The sequence below is a fragment of the Tasmannia lanceolata genome, unplaced genomic scaffold (genome assembly GCF_043159265.1).
Source record: "Tasmannia lanceolata isolate RefF3 unplaced genomic scaffold, GAP_Taslan_0.1 ptg000005l, whole genome shotgun sequence".
NCBI lineage: Eukaryota > Viridiplantae > Streptophyta > Magnoliopsida > Canellales > Winteraceae > Tasmannia > Tasmannia lanceolata.
Window position 1 is genome coordinate 22,245,007 of NW_027518682.1, and position 16,379 is coordinate 22,261,385.

Consider the following 16,379-nt stretch of genomic DNA (forward strand, 5'->3'; position numbering starts at 1 on the left):
GATGCTGGAAACTTAAAATTTTCCCTCAATTTAGGACCACTTTCTCGAGAATTTATTTAACTTCGAGACCTCGACCCTGCTTTGGGGACCTTAGGGCCCGGTCAAAATGGGGTGTCTACAATGCTTTTTCTCCTTTGTTTTTCAAACTGCAATGGAGGAGCTTCAGAAATGAGCCTGGGGATTTGGTCCCTAGAGTAATATTCAGCTGGCGATGATGCTTTGAATAGAGATTTGAGGCATTTCTTTGCATACATTTGAAGAAACATATGAAAGAACTGATGAAAATATCATGGAATTTTCGCAATCAGCCTCTACGGATTATTCTTCGCAGACATGCAGATAAATTGAATTGATTCCAGTCCCGATTCCCTAATGCTCATCCCAACATCACAGATGAAATAGAGATTCCGTCTACATATGAAAAGGAAAAGAAGGGATTTTCAAGGGTCCATCGCAAAAGGCATTTTGCACCTATCTGTTGCACATCAGACCAGCCACCTCGTGAACGAAGACAACAGCTTTTGTCTCCATTCATGAGGTGGGTGGTCTGACATGTGACAGACCAGCCGCGAAATGCCTTTCGCGATGGATGCTAGCAATTCCCGGAAAAGAATGTAATGTCTAGTGATCCAAAAGCACCCATAGCCTCTCCACATACCTGGACAGATGGAGGAATCCTTTGAATCCTAAACCCATTCTTGGATTTTTCTTATTCTGTTGGTCGAATTGCCCCGCTAAAACTTATGTACAAAGAATGATCGTCCAAGTGAGCAGCTCTACCATTTGGATCACAACTATAACTACATAGGTTAAGTTACTTTTTGTGATCAAATGGTTTCCTAGTAAGAAATTTTGGAAAAGTAATATCCCTGCTTCGTTTGGTTTCACAAAAGCTTAGCAGCCATCGAAATTTGGTCTGGATTTGGCATTCCATTCCACATTTGACTGCCAAAATACATTGGACACCCTTTGATTCCCTGATGTCTCTCATGTAATAATTGCTTTTCTTTCTTGTCCCCTTCTTTCAAAAGTAATGAATTATGGTTGATTTTTTTAAGGAATGATGTTCTCTCTTTTTCGCTCTCTTCTCTCCCCATATTGGTAGTAACACCCCTTACTTTTTCAATATGCCGCGCAACCAAACATTACTACACAATTTTCCGATGTAAATCTAGGCGAATCAAAATGCTTGTCTCATCCCTTTAACTTCTTATTCCACTACTCTCCTGGCCCATCCCAAGCAAACAAACATAGCATCCAGAAGGTTTATTTGTTTATTCCACCCCCCCCAAACTTCCCTAAAAGTCGCCCACAGAAATCATAGGCACCCACTATCCTGTCATAGGCACCCACTATCCTGTAAGATGTCGCCCACAGAAACCAGAAGGTTTATTTGTTTATTCCCCACCCCCCCCCCCCCCACCAAACTTCCCTAAAAGTCGCCCACAGAAATCATAGGCACCCACTATCCTGTAAGATGTCGCCCACAGAAACCAAAAGCAACTTAGAAATATCAATTCACCAGCAGAAGACGACAACGGGACTCCGAAGCAAACAAACAACAAATAGCCCTTCAATTTAGTCAAATAAAAACAAAACAAATTTCCATGTTATCAGAAACTGTAACAAGACGACAGAAAGTCTCTCTTTTTCGTCTTTGATAAAATAATCCCTTTCCAACTGGCGACAGCAAATGACTTCCAGCGACAGATACAGCGTCGCGCCATTAGAATTCCGGCAAAGAGCACTGCTAGCAAAACGGGATCCCGTTTTGGGAGAAAAAAAAGATAAAGGATTTGAGAGGATAAAAGAAAGGCGAAACGAATCCAACTTTATGCCGAAATTTTGGCATTTTGGGCCGACATGTCGTGCCTTGAAGAAACCCTGTTGTGTTTCCTCCCGTTTCTCTTCCTTCGGCTGCCGCTTCTGGCCCCCCTTGACTCCTCCTCTTCCGCATTCTCTCTCTACAACCCCAAACAAAATACACATAAGCCCCTGCACAAAATACAAGTTGACAGACATAATACGGCCCTTTTCAGCTTAATAATATTTTATTCCGAAATGATATATTCGCCCCCTTTTTATTACTTGAGACAGCCTCCTCTACTGTTAAAGAGTATTCATAAATACATTAGAACATGCTGTCTCAAGTAAAAAAAAACAGGAAGAATATATCAATCATTTCCATATTTTATCTTCATCTTTTTGCATGAAAAAAGACTGGAAATGATATTTTTTTTGGGGTGGAAGTGCCTAAATACAATACCCCAGTACCGTCCCAAAAAATATAGTCCACATATTAAGCCCCCATGGAATGGAAGCACCGTAATATAGTCCACATATTTTTACAGACGTTTTGAGAATGTTTTGTGATTTACACAAATGTTCTAAGACTTTTTTTCATTGGAAAATTATGTTTCACAAACAATAATAAAACCAAAAAGAGAATGTCCCTCACCCCTAAGCAGAAATTATGGCCGGCATCAAAGCTGGAGAAATCGGAAATATCTTCAACCATGCCTTTTCCCGAGTTCATGTCCAAGCTACTTCTTTTGTTGTTGTTGTTTTTATTGTTAGAGGAAGAAAAAATGGGGGGATAACCCTGCGAAGTGGACCCAAAACTATCCCGTTGGAACATTTCCTCGAATAACTCTTGTAGTTCCTCGAAGCTCTCCTTCCCAGTATCCTGCAATTCCACACACGAATAGACATTTGATTGAAGCAAAGAGGAGATGAAACGATTTCCTTTCCAAGTAACTGATACTACAACCAGCCAATCGCTAGCGCTCTAGAGAGCATGATTCACAGTACGCACCCATGCAATCTAAATTCAACAGACTTATGGTCGGTGTTTAAAAACTAAATGACTCAACAAGGAACTCGCCCGAGTCGACTCCCGTGTTGCACCACATCCGCATTCCGTGTTTTGCCCTACAAAGTCCACAAATTCCTTTTACTCTCCTGAGTTATGACGGCGTCAACCGTGTTTTTAGCCGCGTCTGTGCCGAGTCGACAAGGATTTTTCTTGGCTGCGTTCCGCGTCACATCCACATTTTTAAACACTGCTTATGGTTAACTCCATATTACCTCGGGCGCTATGATTTGTGGACACGGACACGAGGGTGGCGTGTCGACACAGACAGAGTGTCGGACACGGCAAACTCCAAAAAGTTAGAAACGGAGACACGTCCAAAATCGAAAGTACATATAATCTTGATTTGTGGACACGGATTTTTGTGGCGACTTTCAACATGGATACGAGGTATCTGACATGGCAACCCCTAAAATTTTAGAAATAGTGTCACACTCGTACACATATATACATATAAAGTTACTAACACTTCTAGCAGTACACTTAAAAGTGTCCAAAGGAGTGTGAACACGGATGTCGTGTCGGACACGATACGACACGTGTGTCAACAATAAATTCAAAGTGTCGGCCAAATCATAGCTTGGGCGTATGTTAGACGGGGCCCTTTTAAAATGGAGTGATAAAAATAAATGGCAACTTGTAATTTAACAGCAAGCGAATCACCTCATGATTCTTAGCAAAAAATATTCTGAAGAGTGATGCTAGGAAAACTTTATAACAACATGCAACGGATACCACTTGTTGGTAAGAGATTGGAGAGAAGATATACGAAAAACCTTTCTAATAAAATGACACAAAAAACCCCTCTTTCACGGGTTAATTTTCAAGATAATGGAAAAGTTAGTTTAAGATTTTAAGTCCATTATGCATTGTGCCTATGTTAGGCCCAAATGCAACGATTTAAGGTTAAGAGGAGATGAGATCTCACTTACACTGGGCTTGGTTTGACTCATCATAACAGCCATCTCCCCCAAGAAATCGCCCATATCCTGTACAAACCAAATACAAAATCGAAAATAAAAATATTAACAATTTATTTAAAATTGATATTAACAGCTATTTTATACATTTAATAAGGGAAGAAGAATCTCTCTTTCCGTTCTCTGTTTTCAGACTTACATTTTCGTCGTCATCACTGTTGTATATTCCTACGTCATATAGGAATCTTTTGTTCGCGTCAGAAAGAACTATGAAATTAACAGAAATCCCGTGAATTTTGTAAATAGGTGAAACCTGATCAAAATAACAATAATAATAATAATAAGGGAATTGCTAGCGTCCATCCCAAAAGGGTTTTCGCGGCTGGTCTGTTACACGTAAGACTAGCCACCTCGTTAATGGAGACCAGCCTGACTTGCAAATAGATCAGCCGCGAAAATCCTTCTGCGATGGACCTTAGCAAATTCCTAATAATAATAATAATAGATTTTTATTCTCTCAACGAGAGAGAAAATTACCGGAATAAGCTTCTTGAATTGCCTGAAATTTCTTCTTCGCTTCTTCCACGTAATTTGAATTTCCAGACGAAGAGCAACGGTCCGGATGCCACCTCTAGAAAAAAAAAAGAATTTTGTTTTTCTCATCCCTTGGCGTATAAGGAAAAAAACATTAGCAAAAAGATCCAGATACCATCTTTGGAAAGGAAAGGAAAATTTCCAGAAATTTTTTAAAAATCCATAAACTAATTAATATCGAAGTATCATTCATAAATGGAGGATCTTTCAAGGCTTTTAACATCCAAAAATAGAATAAACAATTAGGATCACAATCTTTTCCAGATCACAAGGGCCGATGAACTTTAGAACAGATTTTTCAACAAGATATATAAGAAATCAGCAGAAATTTGAAATAAAAAAACAAGAAATCCATCGTCACAATATTTTCAGGCTTTATGCAAATTCAGGAAACAAAAATCCAACAAAAGTACCAGAAAAAGGTTATTTTCCTAACCAGCGCGAGTTTCTTATATGCATTCCTCAGATCCGACGCCGAGCACTCCTTTTGCAGTCCTAAAACGGCGTAAAAATCGCCGGTTTTCTCCTCCCCGGCAGCCATATATTCCAAGAAGAAAAGGAAATATCGGAATAGTCGACGAATTTCCTTGCCGGAACCCTAAAATAAACAGAAGCTTATAGATCGAGAACTACATAGGTTGTAATTTCGGACACGAAACCTCTCAATTTCGTGCAAACAAAGGGCAGAAGACACTGGAGAAGCCCCAAAGGCCAAGTCTTGGAAGCCTCCAGAAACAAAGCTTTTAACTTCTCGTTTCGGGCATTCTGAGTCGTCCGATTGGAACAAATTAATCTACGGCTTAGATCTTCCTGTGGCGAGATATTTTTATGTCTCCAGAAGGTTCCCCCGCTAAGTCAGATTTGACCGCGTGGTTATAGCCCTGGGCCCTTGCCGACTTTACTAACAAATACGAGGTTAGGCGCGTTTCTCAAGAGACCTCAATTTTATATATCAAATTGCACAAACGCCACAAACATTTCGGTAAAACTAGGGAACACTGGTACTGTACGGGTCCACACCATAGGATGATCCAAACCGTCCATGTGATGAGCCACAAGGTAAATAGGTTATGCCCTAAAAATCATTTATATAGGATGATCCCAACCCTCCGATCGATAGTAGGGAAACATCTATAGATGGGAGGGATAGGATCATCCTATGAAAATGATTTTTGGGGCACCAACTATTTACGTGGTGGCCCATCACATGGACCGTTTGGATCGTCCTATAGTGTGGTTCCTACACTTCTTTTTGAAAAATACGGTACTATAATAAGGGCTTACACCATAAAATATCTAAGAGAGAGAACAGCCCTCAGATGACTTCCAAGTATATGACAAAATCTGCAGAAAAGTGACTGTGTGGCTGTTTTCTCATGCGAAAATCAGCCGCTAACTGCCATTCCGCGAAAGTCCCTATCAAATCAATTTTTCAGAAAACCATTTCGCGTCTCACTGTTGCAGTAGAACGCAGCCACACAACCTAACTTTTTAACAGATTTTGTCTTATTTATTTAATTCATCTGAGTTAAGGAAGCTTGCAGAGAAAACTGCGGTGTGGCCCCCGAATCCTTTGAATCTTAACCTAATAAATGGGTGAAATTAAAAGATAATGTGGGTTCATTGGAGTTTCTTAGCGTGAGACATAGGTTCAACCTAAACTTATTTTTTAATCGGAATGGACCCAAAGTCATTGAGGAAAAATTCATCTCTCAGACATAAATTTGAATATATTTTATTATTTTGTTGAGATTTTATAAGAAGTGTGGCCGTATATGGTCAGGGTTGCAACTTGGGTCTGGCTCAACCCGAACGTTCAACCCGATTTTGGCTCGGGTTGGGTTGGCATTTTCTCAGGTTAGGTTGGGTTGGGAGAAGCCAATCCGATTTAGTTTCGGGTTGGGTTAGGGTTGAGGCCCTGGCAACCCGACCCGACCCGACCCGAACCCGACCTCTATCCTCTAATTTTTTTCTTGATTTTTTTAGGATTATGTTTTTTCCTTGTATTTTTCTGTTTGGCTCTAGATGAACCCGGACCCAACCATCCTCAACCCAAACCCAACCCAACCCGATTTGGAGGCAGGTTGGGTAAGGGCTGACAATCCTCAACTCGAGCGCAACCCGAACCGATTTGGAGGCGAGTTGGGTTAGGGTTTTGAGTGCAATAATTGGTTCTGGACTCACAGTAGGTAGTCATTATAAACAAATAGGGCCTTAAGCTGCTATAGTTGGGTTTATTTAATCATTTATATACTTCAACACTCCATGGGATGATGAAGTTTAAGTGCAATTCGTCATTGTCATATAAGAAAAGGAGAAATTTCATGATGACCATCCAAAAGATCACCGAAAAATTATGAAGAAGATTTTAATAAGAACAATAACTATGTTATAAAACAGTTTTGAAGGACAAAGACAATTTAAATTGTCCAATCAACTGTATATACACGCAATCTAGCTCTTCTTTTTAAATAGAGCATTGCCATTTTCCTTCTCACAAAATATCCCTAATCAACATCTTGATGTGGATGTTTTTATCATCATGCACGATCAATCTGCACAATGTCCCTAATCAACATCTTGATGTGGATGTTTTTATCATCATACACGATCAATCAGAGTGCTGATAGAGTACACCAATAAGCACGGTCTTATATCCTTCAAGTTAGGCAAATCTAAAGTATCTGGAGCATAAGAGAGGTCTACAAATGGGAGTTCGAGCAAGTAAACTAAGCACAATCTTTAAAGTTCGTGTAGTTAGATGGAGAAAAGAAACACCTCTAGTTCCGAGGGGTTATGTTCCTGTTTATGTGGGCATCAAAGGAGAGATGAGGCGGTTCATGGTCCATGTGTCATCTCTAAGCGATGCAGACTTCTTTGAACTTCTCCATAGGTCAGCGGAGGAATATGGTTTTTGTAACCAGGGTGCTCTCAAGATACACCATGACGCCAAGATCTTTGAGTACCGGATTCTTAGACGACGGAATTGAAAGATGGCGAGGGTCTGAGAGACCATGCAATTGAAATCTTGGTAGATCCTTTGTTTTTTATGGTGTTAAAATTTGGGGATCATTTGTAAAGAAGTTTAGCGTTTTAATTGATGAAGGGGATTTACTCTCCTGATGTAAATATATGTCATATAATGTTTATTAGCGTTTAGCCCTAATCAAAGGGTTAAGACAGGGCTCTCATCATTTTATTTCATATATTATACATATCAGATATGCATAAAGCTTGGAGGTAGGCAGAAACCTTGGTGACTTCAGTCTTTGGATGATTCAAGCCCGCTTACTTGTCATATATGATATTTTATATGGCGTGGAAAAATATTGTACGGCCCACTTCATAGCATGATCAAAACCATTCATTTGTTAGACCACAAGGTAAATAAGTTGTGCCACATAAATCATTTCTATAAGTTGATCATAACCCTAAGATCACTTGAGATTTCATTAACGTGGAGTCTCTCTACTCACTGGCGTGCCCGCACACACACCATGGAAGAAGTGATGTTCCCCTTTTCAAGGTAGACCCGGCAAATTGGGACCCGTACCCGCGGGTACACCTAGCTCGTAGGAGTACGGGTACCAATTTCATTACCCGCGAGAAAAATACCCGCACCCAACCCGTACCCGTGACTCGCGGGTGGGTCTAGGTCGGGCGTTGGTGCCCCCTGATTACCCGCCATTCGGTTTTCAACTTTTTTTTCTTAAGGCCTAAACACTAAACAGTAAAAAATAGACTATGTGGGTAGGCCAACAAAACAAGTCAAAGCAATCAGACTATGTGACTGGTATCTTTGGTTGTACCAAAACAAGCACTTGTTAAAATAAATGAAAAATTGTATGATGAATGGGCGTATAAACATGTACTCATCATCCCATCCTTGATATTTGATCCAACAGCAGCTGCTGTTGGATTAAATATCAAGGCTTGTACATCCATCGTACCACCTTTATGTGTTCATACACCCATTCATCATAAAATTTCTTTTGGTATATATATATATATATATATATATATATATATATATATATATATATATATATATATATATATATATATATATGAGGAAACTGTTGGTGAGCTTAAGCTCCCCAATCACATGGCTTCCCAATCACATGTGGTGATCCAAACCATTCATTTGCAAGGTCTTATGATAGATAGGGGGTGTACCAAAAATCAGCTCCATAGGATCATCCTAACCCCTCCATTTGTGGAGGACAAAAAATGGGCAGATTTGTGTCTGTCCATTTTTGTCCTCCACAAATGGAGGGGTTAGGATGATCCTATGGAGCTGATTTTTGATACACCCCCTGTCTATGTAAGGGACTTTAAAATGAATGCTTTGGATCAACCTAACAAAGTGGGACCCCATGTGATTGGGCGCTTAAGCTCACCATAAGTTTGGTGAGCTTAAGCGCACCAACAGTTTCCTCTCTCTCTCTCTCTCTCTCTCTATATATATATATATATATATATATATATATATGTATATACATATATATATATATATATATAAAATTTCTTCTTTAAATTGGCCAGGTTACCCGTGAGTATACCCGTACCCGCCCAGGTGGGTTCTGGGTTCATGAAAGGCTACCTTACCCGCGCCGGTATTTCTTACCCGTACCCGCCGGTACCCATACCGCACGGGTTGTACCCCTACCTGCGCGGGTTACCCGTTTGCCAGGTCTACTTCAAGGTTACAAAGGAGGCAATTAAGAAACAAAGAAGAGAAGCACAAAAATGAATATTCACTTCTAGTTTTTTCATTACTATTGCTCTACAAGACCCTTTTACATCATTACTGACGTGTGTTGCACGAGCCGTGCGAGCTGGTTAACAGTTAGGCGTGGCAGCATCTTAAAGGGTGGGTGGGGGGAGAAGCCAAAGGCTGGCCTGGATGTAGTTCATGCTAAGGAAGGGTCTCACTTGATCGCCGTTTAGTACCTTTCCAAAACTCACACGCCCTTTAGTGGATGCTCCTGGTCCCTCGCACATGTATTCTCCATAGAAAACAGTCCTACAAGTAATAGAAAATAAACAATTTCATGTGGATGCCATAAATACATCACCTTTGTGCCCATTGTATAATTGAATTTTTTTTAATCTTCGCTTGATTAGCAAAATTGGACGTGATTATAATTTCTAATAATAACATTAATAATAGCAACAACAATATGTATAAGAATAAGGTGATGAAGATCATGATGAAGAACAATAAGAAGAAAGAGATAATTAAGAAGGAAAGATGTGTATTACCTGTCACGTTCAGCATTGCCCTTGTCGTCCCAACCTTCAGGGAGGACAACGGTGTCCATGAAAGAGTAGGCAAAGACGACCCTTGAGCTTGGCATCCACGCTCGGCTCAGGTAGGCTTTCCCAGTACCAGTCACATTGCAATGGACAAAGGAGAATCCGCTCTTGTCTGCAACAGTTGTCCTCCCTTGTGCTGTAATTGCTGTAAGACCTTTAGCCACTGAACTAATCACAGTGTTCTGCAACCACACAAACATTACACACACACATTACTCTACAATCATTCAAACTGTATTGTCTTATATTGGTACTCCCATGTTTTTATAATTGCACAAACTCAGCTTGTCTTTTCTTTTTTAATACGCTTCGCAAATCTTTTTTTTTGTAGCTGTTTAAATAATAATAATAAAAGAGAAAGTGAGTGTCCAATTATTGTTAAATGTCAGTGCAAACATCAGTCTAAATTTTTTTTCTTCATTTGTGAGAAGCTTAACCTGTGGTGTTGATCCTATCCTTTTCACTTGCTTTCTTGTGAGCCCTTTTTTTTTTTGAAAGGTAATATTATAAATAAAGGGAAAAAAAAAAACAGGAGACCGAGATGGGACTCCCATATTACAATCGAAAATGGGAAGACAAAAGAGATGAAATATACAATCAACGGCACACCACTCCTCAAGGAGGAAGGTGGTCAAACCACCTAATAGGACCACCAGATACACCGCGCTTGGCAAGCACATCCGGCTTATCATTTGCCCATCTTCTGACATGTTGATATCCTATAGAAGACCCCGAAGTTATATCACCAATCTCATCAAACATGGAAAGAAATCTCCACGGAGGAGCCGTCCCACCTTTTAGCCAACGATTTCTTGTGAGCCCTATCTCACATTTTTAACTTTTGGGTCAAAACTTTGAAGCTTGTCTCAATCTAATGGGAAAAAAGTTTAGAGAGAGAGAGAGAGAGTACCAAGTAGATACTCCTTCCATTGCCAAAAATGAAATCAACTGTGCCCTTAATGAAACAATCCTTGAAGAAATGCTTGCCCACTTTATCAAGAAGTGTATCTTGAAATCCATTAAACCTGCAGTTATAGAAGGCTGCTTTATCACCTGCAATCCGCATAGCAACTGCCTGACCACCTTCTTCCCCATCAGCCGGACAGGGAGCAGAGTTCTACACAAACAAAACAAAACAAATCCTTTTTATTTCAAGCTCCAAAACATTCTATACAAACAAAACAAAACAAATCCTTTTTATTTCATGCTCTTTATTTCAAGCTCCGTAACGACTACTTTCCCCTCCCAAAACTTAAAACAACTCCAAAATAATTAGCATTAATCTCTGAGATCAAATTACGCCTGTAAAAAAGTACACCACGTAGAACAAATCCCTGATTCATTGGTGTCGGAGGTATAAATGATCAATAACACCAACTCTATCATTGTGACCTTGTGGAGCAAGTCAATGTTTCATACAATATATAGTGTGAGATCCCGCTTCGGAAAGGGAGTAAAAGTTGTCAGGCTATATATATATAGGAAATGGTTTGTGGCAGCCATGCACAGATAAGCTTATCTGTGCATGGCTGCCACAAACCATGGGGGGCCACATTTTTGGAGGAATCTAAAGCATTCATTTGGAAGGCCCTTCCATGGATAGGGTGTGTACCAAAAATCAGGCCTATAGGATCATCCTAACCCAATCAAAGTTAGAGGGAAAAATGAGCAGACACTGTCCATGGAAGGGCCTTCAAAATGAATGCTTTGGATCCCTCCAAAAATGTGAGCCTCCCATGGTTTGTGGCAGCCATACACTAGCTTAAAATACAGTGGAGGCCCACATTGTTTGGATGATCCAAACCATTCATTTGATTGGCCCTCACATAGATAGGGTATCTACAAAAAATCAGCTCCATAGGATCATCCTAACCCTTCGAACCGTGGAGACAAAAAATGGACAAATTTGTGAAGGTTTATACACGTTTATTTTACCTCCACAAATCGTAGGGTTGGGTTGATCCTATGGAGCTGATATTTTGTGGACACCCTATCTATGTGAGGGCCAATCAAATGAAGGGTTTGGATCACCAAAACAATATGCCCGTATTTTAAGCTAGTGTGTAGATAACTTCTCTACACATGTGTGTAGGAACCGTTTTCTCATATATATATATATATATATACTTCTCTACACATGTGTCTAGGAACCGTTTTCTCATATATATATATATATATATATATATATATATATATATATATATATATATATATGAGAAAACGGTTCCTACACACATGTGTAGAGAAGTTATCTACACACTAGCTTAAAATACAGTGGGGGCCCACATTGTTTGGGTGATCCAAGCCATCCATTTTAAAGGCCCTCATATAGATAGGGTGTCTACAAAAAATCAGATCCATAGGATCATCCTAACCCTACGATTTGTGGAGGTAAAATGGATGTCTTTAAACCTTCACAAATTAGTCCATTTTTTGCCTCCATAGTTCGAATGGTTAGGATGATCCTATGGATCTGAATTTTTATGGACACCCTATCTATGTGAGGGCCTTAAAAATGAATGGTTTGGATCACCCAAATAATGTGGCCCCCACTGTATTTTAAGCTAGTGTGTAGAGAACTTATCTACATATATGTGTAGGAACCGTTCTCTCTCTCTCTCTCTCTCTATATATATATATATATATATATATATATAGAGGAAAGTGTCTCTAGTCTCTCCCCTAGATAAGCTTATCTAATCCTCCCTTTAAAAAAACACAATGGGCCCACGCTGTTTGGATGATCCAAAGCATTCATTTGATAGGTCCTAACATAGATAGGGTGTGCCCAAAAAATCAGCACCAAAGGGTCATCCTAGAACTTCATTTTGTTGGGCACACCGTGTCCAAAATGGACGCATATAAACGTCGACGTTTATATGTGTCCATTCTGGGTACCACAAGGCACCACAAAACGAAGTTCTATGATGACCCTTTGGTGCTGATTTTTTGGGCACACCCTATCTATGTTAGGACCTATCAAATGAATGCTTTGGATCATCCAAACAGCGTGGGCCCACTGTGTTTTTTTAAAGGGAGGAGTAGATAAGCTTATCTAGGGGAGAGACTAGAGACACTTTCCTCATATATATATATATATATATATCCACTGTATTTTAAGCTAGTGTGTAGATAACTTCTCTACACATGTCCACTATATATATATATGAGAAAACGGTTTCTACACACATGTGTAGAGAAGTTATCTACACACTAGCTTAAAATACAGTGGGGGCCACATTATTTGGGTGATCCAAATCATTCATTTTTAAGGTCCTCTCATAGATAGGGTGGTCCACAAAAAATCAGATCCATAGGATCATCCTAACCATTCGAACTTTGGAGGCAAAAAATGAACTAATTTGTGAAGATTTAAAGACATCCATTTTACCTCTACAAATCGTAGGGTTGGAATGATCCTATAGATCTGATTTTTTGTAGACACCCTATCTATGTGGGGGCCTTTAAAATGGATGGCTTGGATCACCCAAACAATGTGGGCCCCCACTGTATGTTAAGCTAGTGTGTAGAGAACTCTCTACACATGTGTAGAAACCGTTTTCTCATATATATATATATATATATATATATATATATATATATATATATATATATATCTACTACTATAAGCTGGGAGGAAAAGAAGTGAATTTTTTTATTTACATATCACTTTTTTTGACTTTTTTTAACAAATGCACCCATTCAACTCACATATTTTCAATCCTACCCCCTCATTTATGCTTTTAACAAAGGCACCCATTAAAGCCACATAATTTCAATCTTACCCCCCTCCTTTATTGTTTTTTAATAAAAAATCTATAGGGTGATCTTAACCATCCAATTTAAGAGGAATTATGGAAACATCTATAGATTGGAGGGCTAGGATCAGCCTATGGAAATGATTTTTGGGAAACATCTATAGATTGGAGAGCTAGGATCAGCCTATGGAAATGATTTTTGGGGAACAACCTATTTATGTTGTGTTTCATCACATGGACGGTTTGAATCAACCTATGACATGGTCCGTACAGTTCTTTGTCGGCCCGTGCATCGCACAGGGTTTTTTACTAGTATATATATATATATATATATATATATATATATGAGAAAACGGTTCCTACACATATGTGTAGATAAGTTATCTACACACTAGGTTAAAATACAGTGGGGGCCACATTATTTGAGTGATCCAAACCATTCATTTTTAAGGCCCTCACATAGATAGGGTCTCCACAAAAAATCAGATCCATTGGATCATCCTAACCATTCGAACTGTGGAGGCAAAAAATGGACTAATTTGTAAAGGTTTAAAGACATCCATTTTACCTCCACAAATCGTAGGGTTGGGATGATCCTATGGATCTGATTTTTTGTAGACACCCTATCTATGTGAGGGCCTTTAAAAGGGATGGCTTGGATCACCCAAACAATGTGGGCCCCCACTGTATTTTAAGCTAGTGTGTAGAGAACTCTCTACACATACGTGTAGGAACCGTTTTCTCTCTCTCTCTCTCTCTCTCTCTCTCTCTCTCTATATATATATATATATATATATATATATATATATATATATATATATATATATATATATATATATATATATATATATGAAAAGGGTTGCTACTCGGTCTTGTAGCTAAGTTTATCTACTCGGGCGGGTTAAATACAGTGGGGGCCCACATTGTTCGTGTGATCGAAACCATTCATTTGAAAGTCCCTTACCTAGATATGGTGTCCACAAAAAAGCAGACCCACAAAAAATATATGGACTTTCTCTTAACTGTGCAGACGCATGAAAACAAAACCATGGCGAGTATGAGACCCATAATCGGACAATAGTTACACAAGAGTGGGTCAGTGGAATATTGAAAACGAGGAATGCAAAATTCAGGGGTGTCCTTACAAAATTGAGGTGATAGGGCGCCCTTGAGTCTAGCATTCCTCATGGAAATAACACCCGATCAACAAAAGCCAAGAAAGGAATTCTAAACTCACCTCGAATATCATATTGACAGCCATGAAGTTACCGGACTCGATGGCAACAGTGGCACTATTGTAGGTGCCATGTTGCTTTCGGGCAGTATCATCCCACGATATCGTAGGCATATTGTCGGGCTGTCCGTAGAACGTGATGAACGGCTTTGTTCGGGTCACGATCACCTTCTCCTTGTAAACCCCTGGACCAATCTTTATAATCGTCCGCTTATTATTTGCATCAGGGATGCTATTGATGGCTCCCATTATCGTATTGAAATCGGCCTTGCCCTGCTTCGAAACCGTTATGATCTTCCTTGTTTTCTCCCCATTAACGACTCTGGGCTCGAGGGTTGTGGACTTTAGGAATTGGGAGAACCAAGCGTCGATATCAGCCAATTTGGCGGGAATTGGGACACCCGAATTGGCGGGGGCGGAGTGGACAAGGTGGAGGCCGATGAACATCGTCACGAGAGTCGCCAGAACGACGGCGTGAGTCCGTTTCCCCGCCATTTTCAATTGATCGGAGTTGGAGAAGGGAAAGTGGTGAGTTAGAAAGGGTGATGCCCGTGGGGTTTTGTACGTGCATGGATTCTAAAGTTAGGTATAGGTTGTTTCTGTTTTTTCCGTTGCCGCGTGTCTACTAAATACCCCTGTTCTTTATACATATATCGAGAGTTGGATAGATCCCCTGTTCTATTCTTAAAACGTAATGGCATTCTCGTTATTTAGTGAAATGTAAAGGTTATTTTGTGGCGTTCCTCCTTTTAGGTTAAGCCTTGCGTGCATGAGAGTTCGTTCCCAGATTGAGGAAGACCAAACCAGTGTTCCTAATCTTGCGTTAATTAACAGGATCTAAACACAGCAATAGGATTCACGGGCCTATTTTGGATCATCAAATGTGGGATCCGACCTGTTTTACCGAAATACCCTCCAAATTTTCATAATGTTTATAATTCTTTGAAGGATATTTCGTCAAAACACTACAAGAAACATTGGAATTAGCGACTCACTAAATTGGGTCGCTAATATTAAAAATATCTTTTTTTTGGGTCGTTGCATGGTCGCTTATTCGATCGTCGCTAATAGTCTTTAGCGACCCATATTAACATGAGAGTCGCTAAATGTTACCCATTAGCGACCCATCGAATCGTTGCTAATGAATCATCCAACAATAGCTAAAGGTTTGTAGACAACCAAAGGATAATCCAAACCGTCCATTGATGGGCCATAAACGTAAATAGGTTTCGTCCCAAAATATCATTGGCTGATGCTAGCCCTCCGATCTAACTAGAAACTACATCTTATGCAACCTCTATAGATTGTAGGGTTGTGAGCATCCTGTGGAAATGATTTTTTGGGGCACAACCTATTTACATTATGGCCCATCAAATGAATGGTTTGGATCATTCTATGGAGTTGGTCGTAATGTAACATTAAAGCCCGTCCACAACATAGGACGATCCAAGCCGTCCATGGTTTGGATAATCCTATGGAGTTGGTCGTACAGTAACATTAAGGCCCAATCGTAGGCCCCACCGATATTTTTTCAAATTGAAGCGTATCGTCCACAACATAGGATGATCCAAGCCGTCCATGGTTTGGATCATCCTATGGTGTGGTTCGTACAGTAACATTAAGGCCCAATTTAGGCCCCACCCATATTTTTGAAAATGAAGTGTACGGTCCAGACAATAGGA

At 39.8% G+C, this 16,379-nt stretch overlaps 2 protein-coding genes across 3 annotated transcripts; both read right to left on the reverse strand.

The window, feature by feature from the left end:
• Positions 1-1,544: 1,544 nt before the first annotated feature.
• LOC143877980 (Chaperone DnaJ-domain superfamily protein) lies at positions 1,545-5,117 on the reverse strand. 2 transcript variants are annotated; one of them, XM_077380344.1, is made up of 6 exons: positions 4,823-5,117; positions 4,330-4,423; positions 3,992-4,059; positions 3,805-3,861; positions 2,459-2,686; positions 1,545-1,995 (listed from the first exon to the last, which is right to left on the reverse strand). In XM_077380344.1, the coding sequence occupies exons 1-6, from the start codon at positions 4,925-4,927 to the stop codon at positions 1,579-1,581; spliced, it is 969 nt and encodes a 322-aa protein (XP_077236459.1). In that variant the 5' UTR covers positions 4,928-5,117; the 3' UTR covers positions 1,545-1,578. The 2 variants fall into 2 exon arrangements, with proteins under 2 accessions (XP_077236459.1, XP_077236461.1); XM_077380346.1 differs by having other exon boundaries at positions 1,698-1,964; positions 4,823-5,115.
• Positions 5,118-9,120: 4,003 nt separating this feature from the next.
• Positions 9,121-15,245, reverse strand: LOC143876853 (putative pectinesterase 63). Its single transcript, XM_077378541.1, has 4 exons — positions 14,701-15,245; positions 10,616-10,822; positions 9,652-9,887; positions 9,121-9,412 (listed from the first exon to the last, which is right to left on the reverse strand). Exons 1-4 carry the CDS (start codon positions 15,190-15,192, stop codon positions 9,253-9,255), a joined length of 1,095 nt encoding a protein of 364 aa, XP_077234656.1. The 5' UTR covers positions 15,193-15,245; the 3' UTR covers positions 9,121-9,252.
• Between the last annotated feature and the right edge of the window lie 1,134 nt (positions 15,246-16,379).